At 40.7% G+C, this 19,601-nt stretch overlaps 1 protein-coding gene across 3 annotated transcripts in view; it reads right to left on the reverse strand.

Moving 5' to 3' along the window:
- Positions 1-19,601, reverse strand: part of EIF2AK1 (eukaryotic translation initiation factor 2 alpha kinase 1) — a 63,152-nt gene that overhangs the window by 36,309 nt on the left and 7,242 nt on the right. For all 3 annotated transcript variants that reach the window (XM_029576444.1, XM_029576443.1, XM_029576442.1), the window contains exons 2-5: positions 15,392-15,550; positions 10,867-11,003; positions 6,830-6,867; positions 2,765-2,864 (exon numbers count right to left, since the gene is read on the reverse strand). In XM_029576444.1, the coding sequence (XP_029432304.1) occupies positions 2,765-2,864; positions 6,830-6,867; positions 10,867-11,003; positions 15,392-15,550 (434 nt within the window). The remainder of the gene's footprint in view (positions 1-2,764; positions 2,865-6,829; positions 6,868-10,866; positions 11,004-15,391; positions 15,551-19,601) is intronic.

Genomic DNA, 19,601 nt, shown 5'->3' on the forward strand with positions numbered 1-19,601 from the left:
GCTGAAAAAGCGTTCGACATGGTGCACTGGCCTTTCTTGTTTCATACCCTGTCAAAAATGGGGTTTGGCAATTATTTTCTTCTATGGCTTAGACAGCTATATAACCAACCGTCAGCACGAGTAAAAGTTAATGGAGGTTACGGTCCCAGTTTTCACATAGAGCGAGGCACCCGACAAGGGTGCCCTTTGTCTCCCCTGCTTTTTGCTCTTTTCTTAGAGCCATTCGCTACGATTATACGAAATACTGATAGTGTATCTGGAGTGACACTTGGAAGCCGCCAGTATAAGATGACTCTCTTTGCGGACGATATCCTTTTTACTCTCACGCAGCCCAAAACAACACTACCGGCGGTACTGACGGCCATCCAGAAGTTCAGCTCCGTCTCCGGCTTCAAGGTTAACCTGGACAAATCAGAAATCCTCAATATCAATGTACCCACTCTCGACGTACAGGATCTCCAGCACCGGTTCCCATTCCGTTGGACATCTAAACCGCTGAAATATTTGGGGGTCTATCTCGGAGAGGATGTGGATAAGCTATATCACCTTAATTATGTGCCACTGTTTAAAGCTGTAGAGAGGGATCTTCTCCGCTGGTACAGGGACCCGCACTCATGGCTGGGACGTATTGCCATCATCAAGATGAATGTTTTGCCCAGATTTCTTTACCTTTTCATCACGCTTCCTGTTTACCTCACATCTGGTATACTGAAGAAGCTACAACGGACAATCTTTGACTTCATCTGGAGAAAGAGACCCCCTCGAGTAGCCAGATCTGTTTTATATCGATCTAGAGATGGCGGGGGTTTGGGCGTCCCCAATTTAGAGTGGTACTATGCGGCGGCCCAATTGAGGATAATTCTGCATATTCATGCTTCAGCTTCAAATCCTACACCCTGGCAGTCCATTGAGCGCCATCTTATTGGAAACGTCCCACTTACTGCACTTTTTTGGCAGCCCCGGAACACTTGGCCTTCCATTTCGGTCATGCCCCCTCCGTTGGCAATTACACTAAAAATTTGGTTACGCTGGAAACCGAAATTGGTGGGAGACGCAGACTACCACTCACTCTCAGCCATATTTTCCCATACTGGGTTCGCTATTGGAATGCCTAAGCAAGCGTTTCCACTTTGGAAGACCCTGCGCTTGAATACTCTGGGTGCTTTACTATTTGAGGGACGTCTACAGACCTTCTCTAACTTGGCGGCAAAATATCCTACCGTGGAGTTCCCTTTCTTGGAATACTTACAACTGGCTCATTTCATAAAAACAGAACTGCTTCCCTCCAGTCATTTAGCCACTAAAACGCTGTTTGAGTCTTATTGTATTCATGCTCGAGATGTCAAGAAGGCGGTTTCCAAGATTTATATGCTACTGCGGGGGCCCCAGAATACTAAGCTTGAATGCTCCTTGGCTTGGGAAAGTGAGCTGAATATTAATTGGAGCCTGGAGGAGTGGGAGGCTATCTTCTTACAAGTTCGTCGATGCTCCATATCAGCCCACTACCAGGAACACTGTGTAAAGATGATATATCGCTGGCATTATGTGCCCACCCGTCTGCATAAAATGTACCCCAATGTGTCCAGTAATTGCTGGCGGAACTGCGGCCATATTGGTACTTACTTTCATGTATGGTGGACTTGCCCAATTGTAACGCCATATTGGTCGATGCTACAGGCTTGGCTGACTCGAATGTTCGGCTGCCCCCTCTTCGTGGGCCCGACGCACGCCCTGTTGGGTGATCCGATGGAGAGTCTATCCCCGCATGGTCAGCGATTATGTCAACAGATCTTTATTGTTGCCAGGATTGCATTGGCAAGTAAATGGAAGAGCACAAATATTCCACTATTGAACACAATCGTCCGACGACTTCACCGGGTGGAGGTTTTGGAACGACTAACAGCCACGCGCCATCGTCGGTTATCGCTCCATCAAAACGTATGGACACCATTTTTGGACTGGTCTCAGAGTGGCGGTGTTGTTTGACACTTCCGATGAGTGCCGACCTGATGACATTCACCAATTTATTCCCATTTAGGTTAGCCTTGCTATTATATAGTTTCATAGGTCACTACCACAACCAGGCTTACCTGTATTTATAATTTATTGTGATGCATTTCCAGCTCTGTAATCATCCCACTTTAGCTCTGCACTGGACTAACTTTGAAGGCTTTTGAAAGTTCTTAGCATATTTGACACTAGGGGGGGATGGGGAACAAAGTTGTACAAATTGTCTGTATTACTTCTAGCCTGCAGTGTGTTCCCATTGTTTCAATTTGTATGCTACTTGTTGTTGCTTATTGTTATGCTAATAAACGCTTTAATACAAAAAAAAAAAAAAAAAAAAAGTACAGCGATCCCTATACGGAAAGCATGTCCTCTATATGCTGGAGACAGAGAAATACTGAAGGGCTGAGGTCACTGCAGGGGTGTATCTAGGATGACGTCAGCTTTGAAACCTGACTACATCTCTATCTGCTGGCAGGGGAGCATAACCCACTGGGTCCTGAGTCCATCTGGCCACACGCTAGGGAATCAGGCTTTTCCAGAACTTAGGACTCCACAGGTAGACAGGGTTGAGAGTCCACCAGATGATAATACACTTCTAAGTGCTACTTGCTTCAAAGCAGGAGACGTGCAATCGCTCTCAGCTACCAGTTATACAAATCCACTGGAAGTGTTAATCTTGGACCATTTTGACCCACACTAACTACTGTTTTAATGAAGCTATTTAAAAAAAAACTTAGATATTTAGAACAATTACCTTATACACTTTTCCATATCCTCCTCTACCAAGCTGTGCAATTTCTTCAAATTCATTTAGGTATCGGGAAGTATGGGCTTCCAAGAATACAGTTTTTTCCCTAATTAACAAAAGCAAAATTTAATTATAACTGACCATATAAATAAACAGAAATGTTTGTAACAAATTAAAAACTTAAGACACTTTATCAAAGTAGCGTTAAATCCTAGATGCTCTAATAAACTTGACAAAAGTACACACTAAACATCAACTGAAGATAATAAATGCATCTAAATCTTTAATCCTTAACAAAATGTTGCTACAATGTATCATCCTTTTATATCCTTGGTATTGCCCGTTTGGTTTGGTATCGCAGTTAGCAAGAAGCTGTCATCCTTTCCCGTTCCTCTCTCTGGAATAACCCAGACGTTCATGAGCAGTTCTCTAAAATAAATCTTCCACTATGCAGTCAAAGAGGCCTCAACAGGGTGGGCTAATGCTGTAAGGGGTTATCCAAGAAAGGTTCCTGTTTTTTAGTATTTACTGTTCAAGGAGTATAAGGATCCAGTTAAATCCATGTGCAGTAGAGGCTTAGCAGTTTTTGAAAAACTGATTCTAAATATGCCAGGGAATGGAAGATTGATTTCTATTTACAGGCTGTTAATGGAGGTGGGTTTGTGTGGGCTTGATAATCTCAAGCTGGTTTTGGAAAAGACCTAGGTCACACCGTAAGGACATGTTTTTTAGGAAGCACAAAGGGAATTCCATTAGTGCTTCTATTCAGCAGAATGGGTACAACATTTTTAAATCATTGGTATTAGATCCTGGGGATCCCTTTTGTTGAAGAGGGTGGGGAAACGGGGCACATTTCTTCATGTCTGGTGGACGTGTCCTATCATTAAAATTTTTTGGTCTAAAGTTATGTTGTGGATTCACCAGATAGTTATGGTGAAAATTCCCTAGAATCCAGACACAACATTATTAGGATATACTTACACATTCTTAGTGTGGATTTTGCTAATCATTCTGCATTAGTTACTCATATGTTGGTTGCAGCAAGACACCTTATTGCTTTACACTGGAACACTCCTAAATCTTCCTCATAAGAACATGCCATACTGGGTCAGACCAAGGGTCCAACAAGCCCAGCATCCTATTTCCAACAGTGGCCAATCCAGACTATAAGTACCTGGCAAGTACCCAAAAACTAAGTAGATCCCATGCTACTGATGCCAGTAATAGCAGTGGCTATTTTCTAAGTCAGCTTGGTTAATGGTAGGTAATGGACTTCTCCTCCAAGAACTTATCCAAACCTTTTTTGAACCCAGCTACACTAACTGCACTAACCACATCCCCTGGCAACAAATTCCAGAGTTTAATTGTGTGTTGAGTGAAAAAGAACTTTCTCTGATTCGTTTTAAATGTGCTACATGCTAACTTCATGGAGTGCCCCCTAGTCCTTCTATTATCCAAAAGAGTAAATAACCAATTCACATTTACCCATTCCAGACCTCTCATGATTTTAAACACTTCTATCATATCCCCCCTCAGCCATCTCTTCTCCAAGCTGAAAAGTCCTAACCTCTTTAGCCTTTCCTCACAGGGGAGCTGTTCCATCTCCTTTATCATTTTGGTTGCCCTTCTCTGTACCTTCTCCATCGCAACTATATCTTTTTTGAGATGCAGCAACCAGAACTGTACACAGTATTCAAGGTGCGGTCTCGCCATGGAGCGATACAGAGGCATTATGACATTTTCCGTTTTATTCACCATTCCCTTTCTAATAATTCCCAACATTTGGTTTGCTTTTTTGACTGCCGCAGCACACTGAACCGACGATTTCAATGTATTATCCAATATGTTGCCTAGATCTCTTTCCTGGGTGGTAACACCTAATATGGAACCTAACATTGTGTAACTATAGCATGGGTTATTTTTCCCTATATGCAACACCTTGCACTTATCCACATTAAATTTCATCTGCCATTTGGATGCCCAATTTCCAGTCTCACAAGATTAAATCTGCAATTTAATCACAATCTGCTTGTGATTTAACTACTCTGAATAATTTTGTATCATCTGCAAATTTGATTCCTCATCCTTATGGTTTCAAAATTTATGGCATATTTATGTTAAGAAGCGGTTAACATAGCAAGTCAGAGACTATTATCCTGATGTCACTAAAATTTGAAGATCTTTTCTGGACATGGTAGGTAAGAATGAATCGGTTGTTCCTAGAGGTGTTGGTTGGCTTCATTTCATCACTTAATTCCTTATATTTCGACAATTTTTTATAATGTACATTATTTTGGATATAGAAACAGCCTTCACTGGGATTTGTCTAGAATGCTATGCAGTTATAGTTTTGGGGTTTTGTTTTTCTATTTATTTTGTGGTGGGGATTATGAGTTGGCTTGTTATGGTTTTCTTTCTGCTCTGTTTACTTTCATTTTTGTTTGTGATGATGAATTCTCTTTGTTTCAATAAAACAGTTTAAAACTTAAAGATTTATAGAACCATGAGTGGGGGTGGAACAGGTAAATAAATAACGGTTGTTACCTCTCAAATAGTATTACAAGGGGGCACACTCCATGAAACTAACAATTAAAATCAGAGAAAGTATTTATTTCACTCAATGCACAATCTAGCTGGGGAATTTGTGGCCAAGGCATCTTGCATTGCTAGGTTTATAAGGGGTTTGGACAAAATGGTTACCACATTTTCAATTGCTGGCATTATGCATCACAATGACTATTAAAAGTTGTAATGGAAATCCTCCCCACTCTGCTAGGGGATCTGAGGAAAGAGGTGATCTTTTTTCATGTTTGGTGGGCATGCTCAGTGAATCAAATATTTTGGGCGAGATTATTTCATGGATATACAGGATTGCATGTGTCACACTCCCCTTACAGCCTGCTGCTTTATTATGTCACAAACTGGATAAGCACAGATGAATTATGACTTGGTTTATATGATGCATTTGTTTTTAATAAAATTGGTAAATTTGAAAAATAAAAAACAGGATTTGGAGACGTTTCTGAAGAAAAACTCCAGAAACCATTATTAGCTACACAGACTTGGGAAGACACCATTTATCCTAGGCATAAGCAACAAGGAATTACATCAACTCTTTGGGATCTGCCGGATACTTGTGATCCAGAGACAGGGTGCTAAGCTCAATGGACCTTTGATCTGACACAGCACAGTATGTTATGTTCATATATGAAATTTTAACTGTGCTTCCTTTTTCCTCTACTGCATTGCAGCAGACAGACAAGTGAATAGCAAAAGCATAAAGACTTATTTGATTTTATTTTAGCTGACATTTTAAACTCTGGAAGCATTTTTCCTGCTCGTTGCCTTTCATTCAAACTTTACAACATTTTCGCAAACAGAATGAGCTGCAGAAAATAAAAAAATCAAACGCATTCTGCACGGACCTGATAAAGGAAGCATAACTCTTGAAATCTAGTCATACAAATATTCAGCTAGACCAGTACAAATTATCACCTGCAACTTATTTGTTAATATTTCTATACAAATTGCCATGGGTCACCACCAGTCTCGTAGTACAAAATGGTTCAGTGTAAATCTAGGGGTGCTTGGGGTCCTGGTTGGCTGGAAATGTAATATTATGCTCTGAAACTACTATCATGGTGAGGTCCGAAAAGCACCTAAATAGCTGCCAGCATGCCTCCACCATACTCCCGGGGAGGCTGCTTGAGAGGGCTGTTATGTTGTCACCTTTACTTTGGAGCATTACAGACAAACAGATGCCCAGGGAAAGATGAGGCAGACCTTCCCCCAGCTTCTCAGAGTGGATTTCATGGTCAGGCAAACCTTCCCACTGTCCTTCATGCTGTATAGCAAGAGGCTTTAATCAACTGAACAAACCGTTCCGTTCTTGCCTATAAATGGAAACTCCTGATGGGAGGGGTGGTTTTCTATCCCAAGGTATTTTGACTAGCACTTTAGTAATTGTGCTATCAGTGAGCTGCAAAAGGAATGAGAAAGAAAAAGGGGCCAATGCTTTTAGTTTCATAACCCTGATTCATATATTTAGCTTTAAACATTTTATATTCATACTTGCTTAGGTCGGTGTAGAATTTCCCATTCATGAGCTCCTATAAATAAAAACAAAAAAAAAGAGTTTGAGTGAATACCTTTACTCAACAGAAAACATATCTCCCCTCATTGCTTCATGTATTTAGTCATAAAAATATTTGAAAACAGATACAAATGACAACAAAAAGCAGTTAAGTGCTCTACATAGCTTTTAAGCTAATAAGAACTATTTACAAAGATATAATTAATGGAGATTCCCAATTATAAACTTCTCATTAAGGCGAGACCAGGTCCGCAGGTTATGCTGTCTTCCACCTGCTGGAGTCAGAGAAATACTGAGGGATCGCAGATGGCACACTGGGTTATCAGGGGGTGCCTTTTCAGTTTGTTCTCCGACTCCACCTGCTGAAAGGGAGGCATAACCCAGCAGTCTGGGCTGATCCGGGTACATACAGGGAAACAGGGTTTCTGTGTGTGAGTTGCAGAGGAGCAATATTTGGAACACACTGTAACTAAACATCCCCAAGATTTGTTTAAACACTTTTCTGCACATAATTTAGATCTATGTATCTGCACTATCCAACTACAGAGGACACTTTAAAAGTAATAATTAATAATGAATGTTCCACTTGATTTAATTCCTTTTATAATAGTGTAATAATCACACTACCAAAAGATGCATGGCAATGATATAGAACCAACAAAACCAAAGAATGGCACGGTTTCTTAAAAACAAACACTCTATAACCCCACCACATTATAACACTCCTTAGTAGTACCATCTACATTTGGCTCAGAGATTCACTTGTTCAAAAAGGCAGAAATGAAAACTTCAAAATGTTGCAGAGGTAGTGTTCGCAGCCCTCGGGGGAACGTGTCAATTTTCAAGCCATCACACCTGGTTGGCAGGGTCAGGGTGCACGTAAGAAGTGCCATGCTGGGTCAGACCAAGGTCCACCAAGCCCAGCGTTCTGTCTCTGACAGCGGTCAGTCCAGATCACAAGTATCCGGCAGATCCCCAAGGAAAGTATGGTCTGTGACCATTGCCCAAGGACTGCTGTTATAATAGCTGGACTATATGGGAAGAGGAAGAGGGAGAGAAGGAAGGGTTATGTATGTTACAAAATGGAGTTAGGGCATCCCAACAGAGAGGTTCCAATGATAAGAAAAGTAGCCAAAGTGCCTATAATTAAAAACTCACCTGAGCTAAAAGATTCCAATTTATCCCTATCAACTGAAAAGCAGAACATAAATTTAAAAAAAACATGCTTTTAAATGTTTGTATGCTAATACCAGAAGTCTAAGAAGTAAGATGGGAGAATTAGAGTGTATAGTAGTGAATGATGATATAGACTTAATTGGCATCTCAGAGACATGGTAGAAAGAGGTTAACCAATGGGATAGTGCTATAGCAGGGTACAAATTATATCGTAATGACAAAGGAGCATCTTGGTGGCAGGATAGCACTTTATGTCTGGGATGGCACAGAGTTCAACAGGATAAAGATCCTGTATGAGGCTAAATGCACAATCACATCTTTATGGGTAGAAATCCCTTGTGTGTTGGGGAAGAGTATAGTGATAGGAGTATACTACCATCCACCTGGCAAAAATAGTGAGATGGTCAGTGAAATGCTAAGAGAAATTAGGGAAGCTAACCAAACTGGTAGTGCAGTAATAATGGGAAATTTCAATTATTCCAATATTGATTGGGTAAGTGAAACATCAGGGCATGCTAGAGAGATGAAGTTCCTGAATGGAATAAATGAGTTTTATGAAGCAATTGGTTCAGGAAACAACAAGAGAGGGAGCAATTTTAGATCTAGTTCTCAATGGAACGCAGGATTTGGTGAGAGGTAACGGTGTTGGGGCCGCTTGGCAATAGTGATCATAATATGATCAAATTTGAATTAATGACTGGAAGGGGGACAGTAAGTAAATCCACGGCTCAAGCGCTAAACTTTCAAAAGGGAAACTGATAAAATGAGAAAAATAGGAAAAGAAAATGAAAGGTACAGCTACAAAGGTAAAAAGTGTGCAACAGGCGTAGACATTGTTAAAAAATATCATCCTAGAAGCACAGTCCAGATGTATACCATGCATTTAAAACATGGAAGGAATGTAAAACAACTAACAGCACGGTTAAAAGGTGAGGTGAAAGGTTATTTTAGCCAACAGATCTTCATTCAAAAATTGGAAAGATCCATTAGAAGAAAATAGGATAAAGCAAAAGCACTGGCAAGTTAAATGTAAGACATTGATAAGACAGGCTAAGAGAGAATTTGAAAAAAAGTTGGCTATAGATACAAAAACTCACAATAAAAACTTTAAAAAATATATTTGAAGCAGAAAGCCTGCGAGGGAGTCAGTTGGACCATTGGATGATCAAGGGGTTAAAGGGGCACTTAGAAAAGATAAGGCCATCATGTAAAGATTAAACAATTTCTTTGCTTCGGTGTTTACTGAAGAGGACCTGTTCTAGGGAAGATTTTCATGGGTGATGATTCAGATCAACTGAACCAAATCACGGTGAAACTGGAAGAAGTGATAGGCCTGACTGACAAACTGAAGAGTAGTAAATCACCTGGACCGGATGTTATATACCCCAGGGTTCTGAAAAAAAATGAAAATTCAGACCTATTTCAATGAATTTGTAACCTTTCATTAAAATCATCCAATGTACCTGAAGATTGGAAGATGGCCAATGTAACCCCTATATTTAAAAAGGGATCCAGGGATGATCCAGGAAACTATAGACCAGTGAGCCTGACTTCAGTGCTGGGAAAAATCATGGAAACTGTTATAAAGAATAAAATCACAAAATATTTAGATTTACCTAAGGGAAGTCTTGTCTCACAAATCTCCTACATTTTGTTTGAAGGGGTGAATAAACATGTGCCTCTGTATCGCTCCATGGTGAGACCGCACCTTGAATATTGTGTGCATTTCTGGTCACCGCATCTCATATAGGATATAGCTGCACTGAAGAAAGTGCAGAGAAGGGCGACCAAAATGATAAGGGGCATGGAATGGCTGCTCTATGCGGAAAAATTAAAGAAGTTAGGGCTGTTCAGTTTGGAGAAGAGATGACCGGGGGGGGGGGGGGGGGGGGGGGGCGATATGATAGAAGTCTACAAAATTATGAAAGGACTTGAACAAGTTAATGTAAATCAGTTATTTACTCTCTTAGATAATAGAAGGACCAGGGGGCACTCCATTAAGTTAGCAAGTAGCTCATTTAAAACAAATCAAAGAAAATTATTTTTCACTCAGCACATAGTTAAGCTCTGGAATTCATTGCCAGAGGATGTGGTTACAGCAGTTAGTGTAAGTAGGTTTAAAAAAGGTTTGGATAAGTTCCTAGAGGAAAAATCCATTAAATGCTATTGCTGTAATTAATAAGCAATAATAGCTTGTGATTTATATAATGTTTGGGTACTTGCCAGGTACTTATGACTTGGACTGGCCACTGTTAGAAACAGGATACTGGGCTTGATGGACCTTTGGTCTGACCCAATATGGCATATCTTATGTTCTTATGAAAAATCCAAGGTAGCTGTGAATGAAGGTTCATAGTGTGAAACCCAATTAAACTAGAAGCTCACAGGACTTGGAGGAAGCGGTCAGGCCAAAATGCCCCCTTGAACACCTCTAAAATGTAATTCTAAAGTAAGCTAATATGGAAGTACATAGTAAATGTATATATTTCTTCCTTTGTTAATTTTTGTGTTCATAGCCTGGTAGCTTCAACTGCTTATTTCTGGGCTTATGGCTCAGTCATCCCCTGCCCACTCAAGTCTTGAGCATCACAAGTCTATTTGTTGTTTGGGTGGATTTTCTCCTCTTTCATCTCTTCCTGTCCTAGTCATCATTGCAACAATCTTTGGTCCAGAGGCCTGGACTGCAGCTCTCTTTGTGACATAGAACTGGTATCCCAGGGACTGTGAATGCTGGCAGGTCCAAGAACTGAACCTGGCCTTGCTGCGGGGAGATGCACACCACTGGGCCATCTAGCTAAGTATATTATATATAATCTCAAACACAATAACATACATTTACCTCAACATGAATTTGGTGTTTAGCTGCTTCAAGTAATTTACTGATGGCCGTATTATGCTGCAGTCTCACAGTACTAAATTCATCACTGGAGGCAAATGAAGATAGCAATCCCATTTTAGTCAGTGTCTGAGACAGTACTGAAAGGAAACAGAATAGTCACTTTACATATAAAATGTTCACCAAAAATAAAGGAGAAAAGGGAAGTAATAGATAGGGATGAAAGAGAATTCCATGGAATAATGATGAGAAGAGTATCCTGGATAGTAAAAAAAAAAAAAAGATATATGTCAACTTTTTTTTTTTTTTTTTAGCTAGGAAAAAGGCATTTGGGAGCCCTATTTAAATAAGTAATTTTACTAACAGAAAGGAAGAAAATCCTTACGAATGCCCCATAATTAATTAAATGTATATTCTGCTTTTCAGATACTTCAATGCCATCATTTGCTGAGCAATATTGTACCTTTACAGAGTTCTATTTTTGACAGATTTAAAATATGCTAGCATATAGGTACACAAATCTTCTTTATGTATTTTACATTATTAACCAATGCTGCAATTTCTTAATTGGGATTTTATTCCTGGTGTAAGTACGCTTTTGTGCCCTGTATAGCGTCACTAATGGCAAACCAGTCGCCGAAGGGACCAAAAAGCATGATCAATTCTATAGCGCACCTCTCAAATGATAATGAAGTCTCCATTACACCATCCAAATGACAAATCTACATTTTTGCCAGTTGTATACTGTATGTAATTTGTCCTCTATATGCATAATTCACAAATACCTATCCATCATGCTTTTCTGGAGTGCTTTTAGATGGAATTAAGGGCTGAATTTTGACACACATATGGAAGTGACAGTTACAGCCTGGAAAAATCTAAAATCTCAGAAAAGCAGTCTGGCTTGGGTATTTAGGATTTCCCTCCAGTACTTTCCCCATCAAGAACAAATACAAATTTGAAAATACCAAAAGGTAGACCAACGAAAAGGCAAAGAAAGGAAAAAAAATAGACTGGAGATCAAACAAAGAAACAAGTACACACATCGACCTGCACATGCAAATCAGTAGCACAACCTACAACAGCGAGGGGACATACAAGCATCTAGAGCTGCAAGTGAATAAAAAGCACAGAAAAGAACAAAGAATCATGGAAACATATAGAGTTGTATCCGCAATGAAAAGTACAACAGAGAAACACAGCAGCACATCATGTTAAGGAGCAAAGGTGATGTTATTGTGGTCCACACTACTCAGAATTTGAGGATGTTAATTCCTAGAATTAAAAGCGAAGTTGATTAGTGCAATCTGAACAGCTATTCTATTATTATTCTAAATAATATCAATCAAAGCAGCATGACTGACTTCTGGATTTACGATATGCTGAGTAACAGTTTATATTCTTAATTTATGGCCATTGTAATAAAGAAAATGTCACCACCAAACATATCTTAGTGCATGGTACATGAAAACAAACAGAACAGGAATTGCTGTTGATCCTTTTTATACTAATATAGCATACCGTAGAACATTCTTTAAGCTTCTCTTTGTGGTCCGTAGTTTGCACTATTGTAAAGAACGTCTAACTAATGAGACAGACTACGACAGAAGATAGGGACTATTAAGGCCCATCCAATCTGTCCAATTTACAGCCCGTTAGGATCTTACCCCATGATTTCTTGAATTGTTACTGTTTTTGCCTTTCCCTTTTTGTGAAAAACAATATTTTCTGTTCAGATGTGCAAAAAATAGGAGGAATAGCCTAGTGGTTAGAGCAGTGGACTACGAACCAGGAGACCAGGGTTCGAGTCCCGCTGTCACTCCTTGTGACTTTGGGCAAGTCACTTTATCCTCCATTGCCTCAGGTACAAACTTAGATTGTAAGCCCTCTGGGGATAGGGAAATACCTACAGTACCTGAATGTAAACCATTGTGATATCACAGATCGAATGTCGGTATATAAAATAAATAAATAAAAATAAAACTCAAAAGACGTTAATACTTCAGACAAAAAATGATTGTAAAAAAAATATTTTTGAGCATTACTCCAAAGTCTACCTGCTTTGAGTCTAATATCATGACAACTTGTTCTCAAACTTTCTTTCCACTGAAAAACTGTTTGCTTCTTGTGCATAATTTATATCTTTGAAGTATTTTTCTTTCTTTCCATATTCACTATCTCCAGTTTACATATTTAGGTCCTTACATCTCATCTCATAGGGCTTTTGGTGCAAAGTCTGCACCATTTTGGAAACATTTTTCTGGACTGTTTCAACTAAGTGGGTCCCAAACCTATACAGAGGGAACCCCCTGACAAATCAGGTATTTTATGATATTCATAGATGGCAGGAAAAGGCCATTCAAACCAACTGTTCAGCTCTACAATCCCTAGCATCCCTTCAGAGATCCTGTTTATCCCATGCTTTCTTGAATTCAGATTCTGCCCTTGTCTCCACTACCTCCAGTGGAAGGCCGTTCTTCACATCCGCTCCCCTCTCTGTAAAGAAATACTTCCTTAGATTACTCCTGAGTAACTCCTTTCATCCTCATCCCAGAGTCTCCTTTCTGCTGAAAGAGGTCCACCACCTGTGCACTGATATAATCTAGAAGTATTTAAAATGTATTTTATTATATCTCCCCTATCCTACACCTTTCCTCTAGGGTGTATATGTTTAGATCTTTAAGTCTGTCCCCAAATGCTTTACAATGAAGACCACTGACCATTTTAATAGTCATCCTCTGGACAGACTCCATTTTGTTTATATCCTTTTGAAGGTGCAGTCTCCAGAATTGTACACAGTATTCCAAGTGAGGTCTCACCAGGGACCTATGCAAGGTCAACATCACCTCACATTTTCTGACCATTCCGCTCCCTATGCAGCCAAGCATCTTTCTAGCTTTTGCCATTGCCTTATTCATCTGTATGGCCATCCTTGAGATCATCAGATATGATTAACCTCAAATCCTGTTTCGTGCACAGAATTTCACCTCTCTATACTATACCACTCCCTTGAGTTTTTGTAGTGCAAAAGTTCTGCATTTAAGCTGACACTCCAGAGAAATAGTCTGGAAACAGCGCTGGGATCCCTTCATATTCCAGGGTTTAATGCTTGCAATAATTTTGCTTGACTTCTTCCTTGGGTCGTTCACATCAGAAAGGTTTAAGGCCTTCACCAGCCATATCTCCAACAGGTCCAGTAGGTTCCACTCTCCAATGGTCTCTGGCAGGCCAATAAGGCGAAGATTACATCTGCAAGACAGTTTTCCAGGTCTTCCAACTTTGCCTCCATTTTTATGTTTCCCAATTTTAAAAAAAACCACCTCAATCTCTAGCACATACATGCAATCATCAACTTGTGAGAGGTGCATTTCTGTGTCATGCAAATGTTTCAAGTTTTCAGCAATTAAATATATTTCACCAAATCTGCTGGTTCTCTTTTCAAATTTTATTTCCAACATGGCTACCACTGCTGCCGCAACATCATTCACCCAGTCAGTCACAGTGCTTGGGGATGGCAGGTTATTAACTGCATCAGCCATTTTACAAAAAAAAGAAGCGGCCTGCTGAAGGTATTTCCTCATCATCCTGGTAGCTATAGGAGCTCAAACACTCTCAGTTACCACAGCCAGGTAAGCAAATGACAGGTACCAAAACTGCCAAAAAATATTTTAAAAATGTGGTTAATGGTGAAAATGAGGATTGGGAACTTTGAGCAGCTGAGGATCATGTGCTCACTCTCCCATCACATCCCCTGAACTTCTCAGGTAGAGCTGTTTAAACTGAAGTTGCTGAAACCATTAAAATGTCTAATACCAGCAGAAGATATTAGAACAGTAATGCTGACATTAGTTATAGAGCTGTTAGATTATTATAATAGTCTCTATGTATGGGAATACCAAAGGAGCAGATATGGTTACTTCAATTAGTATAGAATGTGGCTTCAAGGGTTCCTTGCTGGTCTTAAGTTAAGAACGCATACATCTCCAACACTACCAAGCTCTTCATTGGCTTGCAGTGCAATGGAGAAGTCAATTCAAATTAACAGTGAGTTAGTTCACAAACTTCTGTACTCTGAAAAACCATGCAATTTATCGGATTTGCTAGTTAGATTGTGTCTGCTCGTTGCAGTCATCAAACCTGAATTTAACAGTCCCAAGTTTATAGGATTACATCTTCAGCAAACGCACTCCAAGATGCTGTCATATATAGATCCAGTTTTGAGGAATGCTATGCCAGCAGAATTGAAAGGGATGTTAAGATTTTCAAGAAAAAGCTCAAGGCACTTATCCAGGCATATCAGTAGTAACAGAATACAGAAGTGTAGATGCCATTTTATTATGCTTTTATCATGTTTTAATTATATTTTTATTGGCTCAATGCTTACATATTTATTTGTTTGTCCACATTTTAATTTGCAGTTGGTATTTTATGTACATGATTAATGTAATCTATGCTGAACATAATAGAAGTAGCAGAAAAAGCTAAGATTTTAGCAAAAACAATGATGAATCTGCTTATACTTACTGACCTTTGAACAAACACTTTGAACGATGAGGATCTCGTTCATGCATACAACACAAATGTTCCAACATAGAAACAAGTAGCAACTGGTTGGGAACTTTAAATGTTAAAGCTGGCAATCTTTGGCTGCCTCGAGCCACTTGAAGGTCTGACGGTAAATCTGACTCTAAAAGAAAATCAAAACATAAAAGTACAATGTAAAAACATCACTTCAGAACAAGAATGTGGCAAACAACAGATTCCACATCTGCAAAACCACAAAAAATTAGAGGCCTTTATTGTTGTCCGGAAAAGGAAAATTAGTCCTTACCTGTTAATTTTCGTTCCTGTAGTACCACAGATCAGTCCAGACCATGGGTTGAGCCTCCTGTCCAGCAGATGGAGACAGACCAAAACCGAAAGGATATCCTATATCAGGACAGAGCCTACTCTGCAGCCCCTAAGTATAACCATTGCCAAAGCAGAAAACAACAAAACGTGAATAGGATCATGCAAGTAACCAAAAAGCTCAATTGAGCAACTCAATAACCTTATAAGAAACTTTGTAGAATAATCGCTCTTGCATATACTTGGTTCTCCACAACCAATGCTTCCGGTGTATTCATCCAGTGCGCAAAAGGAAATAAAGTACCGACTTCTGAGAATCTGCAAAGGACAAGCTTCGAGTGGACAGTATGAAAAGAGAAACAGGGAAGGGCGTCTGGACTGATCCGTGGTACTACAGGAACGAAAATTAACAGGTAAGGACTCATTTTCCTTTCCCTGTACGTACCCGAATCAGTCCAGACCGTGGGATGTACCAAAGCTTCCCTAAACCAGGTGGGACCGAGACAGTCCCGCTCGAAGCACTTGCCGAGCAAAGGAACCAAGAATCGGTGCTTGCACATTCAGTCAGTAGTGACGAGCAAAAGTGTGCAGGGACGTCCACGTGGCGGCTCTGCAAATTTCTTGCGGAGAAACTGATTGGCTCTCCGTCCAGGAAGTAAGGGGGTCATTTTCCAAAGATATTGACCGTGATATCTAAATCGGGGTGGAGTCCGCACCGGAATGGAAGGAGTCGGGGCGGACTCCGCGACAACTTCGCTGATGGCAAAAGGTAAGAATATTTATCACCGCCAGTATCACGCCCAATAGCACCACCTTTCACGGTAGCGCTACTGGGTGCGAAAGCCGGCAGAGATAGCACCGCGGAGGTGTGATCGCTGCCGGCTTTCGCAGGCCCGCCCCCCCCCCCCCCCCCCCCCCCCCACGTTACCGCCAGATTTTCTAAATTCTGCGAACTTAGAAAATCCAGGCCTAAGCCAGCTGCAGGAATTACACCAACTTCTTGCTTAACCTGTATTTGCATATAGAGGGAGCTGGTCCATAATGATAGGTTCATATATACCTCAATCACCTCGTTCCCCTTTGTTTCAAAATTTGGAAGAGACTGGTGGGACTTTTAGTACTTGCCTAGCTCTTCTTTTGGCCATAAGAATCCTCTCCCTGTCTAAATGCCTGCTTCATGTAAGCTGTTGTGCCACCCATTTTTGTTAATGTAAGTGTACCTTACACTTGAAAAGGATGGGAAATACTGTTCTCTTTGGCCTATAATATAAGACATTCTTCTTTCAAAATTATGTCTATTCAATTTAAAAAAATGGCAAGATTTTCCTAAAATTAACTAATATGAGATATTAAGCAATAACAAACCATTCCCATTGACAGACATTTCTATATATTTGTAAAAAAAAAAAAAAGTTAAAATGAAACTTTGTACAAAAACTACAGTACAGATATACTTTAAATGCTTAAACCTCTACTCTTAAAAAAAAAAAAAACCAAAACAGAATTAACTAGAACTTTATGCTAAATGATTGAGGAACTGTGGCTAGTCAGGATCTTTTTATTCACAGAACATGGCAGTATTCTGAAGTCAAGTTATTTTGAGGTGATACATATAGGGAAAATTAACCCATGCTGTAGTTGTTTCATGTTAGGAGTTACCACCCAGGAAAAAGATCTAGGTGTCATAGTGGACAATACATTGAAATCATTGGCTCAGTGTGCTGCAGTGGTCAAAAAAGCAAAACAGAATGTTAGGAATTATTAGGAAGGAAACAGTGAATAAAAAGGAGAACGTCATAATGCATCTGTATCGCTCCAGACTGCACCTCAAGTACTATGTGCAATTATGATCGCCACATCTCAAAAAAAAAAGAGACATGGATGCACTAGAGACGGTACAGAGAAGGGCGACCAAAATGATAAAGGGGGTGGAACGACTCCCCTAGGAGGAAAGACTATAGGGCTGTTCAAGCTTGGAGAAGAGACGGTTGAGGGGGATATGATGGAGGTCTACAAAATCATGAGAGAACTAGAAGAGGTAAATGTGAATCTGTTACTCTTTCAGATAATAGAAGGACAAGGGAACATTATGTTAACAATAGCACTTTTAAAACAAACTGGAGAAAATTATCTTGCACTCAACACACAATTAAGCTCTGGAATTTATTGCCAGAGGATGTGATTATGGCAGTTAGCTTAGCTAGGTTTAAAAATGATTTGCACAAGTTCCTGGAGAAGTTCAGAAACTATTCGTCAAACTGACTTAGAAAATAGCCACAGCTAACCACCGGCATTAGTAGCATGGGATCTATTTAATGTTTGGGACTTGCCAGGTACTTGTAAACCTGGATTGGCTACTGCTGGAAACAGGATGCTGGGCCTGATGGGCCCTCAGCCTTATGAGGTAAGGTTCTGCAATACACTGCTCTGGTATTGAATCCTTAAATACCAAAAATCCCATTGGTTGTTATTTGAAATAAAGACTGCAAAGTCCTTACAGCAGGGCTTCCCAAACTTGTAGTCAATGTGACCCCATTTTAGCATGTGAAACTTCATGTGACTCCAGAGAACAACTATAAAATTAACATGGCTGCAGTCCCCCTCCCACAACACTCCACTATCACTCTTACCACACTCCAGCTGATCCTCTCAGGCTCCAAGAGACCCTCCCCCCCTCTCTCAACTTCTGCCCCTCCAGGTGATCCCCTCACCTCCCCAACCTAGCTACTCTCTCACACCCCTTCAGCTTTTGCATCCCCCAGCTGATCCTCTCTCAAGCCCTTCTTATAACTCCCAATTGATCCTGTCATCTCCTCCTCCTCATTCCATCCCCAATTCACTTTTCATCCTCCCTTCGTCACTGCCAACCTCATCTCCCCCTCCCCAGCTCTACCCTTACATCTTCCAGTTCATCTTTTTTCTTTCCCTTCTCTTACCATCCACAGTCAATCCCTCTCCAACTGATCTAACCCTTAAACTCCTCCAACCTCTGATCCTTCCCTTCAGACTGCTCCTTCTCTAAATATCCCTTGTGCTAGGGCCAGTGGCAACATTTTCCTTTGGGCCTCTGGGTCAAAGGTGGATGACAACTAATGAGAAGAGAGGGCAGGCCGATGACAGGGGCAGCATTTTTCTCTTAGGTTCAGTGGTGGGTAAGGAGGAAGAAGCCACAGAAATCTTCAATGGTCTGTTCACATTCAGCCCTCCCCTCAAGGCTTGACACAATCTGCAAGTGGCAGCAACGTTAGCAATGTAAGTGAACATAGGGCCTGTAAACCAGTGCAAGCTTACATGTCCTGCAGCAGCCCAATCCCTCCTCATGCTTGGCTTCCAGTTACCACAGAGACACTGTGGATCCATCAAGTCTAGAGGGCGTGAATAAAGAGGAGGCAGCAAAACACTGCACGGAGCGGCAGTAGCCACAGAGGCATTCACGGAGCGGGATGCCAGTGGTTGGTGTTCCACCTTCACGGAGCGGAAGGATGGAGGGCTGCCATCTCCAAAAAAAAAAACAAAAAACAAACAAAAAAAACAACAGGGGTGGGTAAGAGTATGGTGCAGGGGTGTGGCCTGCTTGTTGCAGCGGTTTCTACCCCTAATTGAGCTGATATTCACTTGGATGCAGATCCGGCGCTGCTCTCTACATTGGTGGTGGGGTGGAGGGGAATTAGGGTTGGAGGGTTCTGGAAGCCAATAGTAACAGGTGGGAGAGAGAAAAAGGAAAAAAAAAAAAGGATAAAGTGCGTAGCTTGCTGGGCAGACTGGATGGGCCGTCATTTCTATGTTTCTATGTTACATGAGGACAGAGACTTGAGTGCACACTAGCTCGCAGGCCTCATGCTTCCTTCCACTACTAATCCTGCTATTTCAGGTGCCTGAAGGACACTGCC

This window comes from Rhinatrema bivittatum, chromosome 14, assembly GCF_901001135.1.
Source record: "Rhinatrema bivittatum chromosome 14, aRhiBiv1.1, whole genome shotgun sequence".
In the NCBI taxonomy this organism is placed as follows: Eukaryota; Metazoa; Chordata; class Amphibia; order Gymnophiona; family Rhinatrematidae; genus Rhinatrema; species Rhinatrema bivittatum.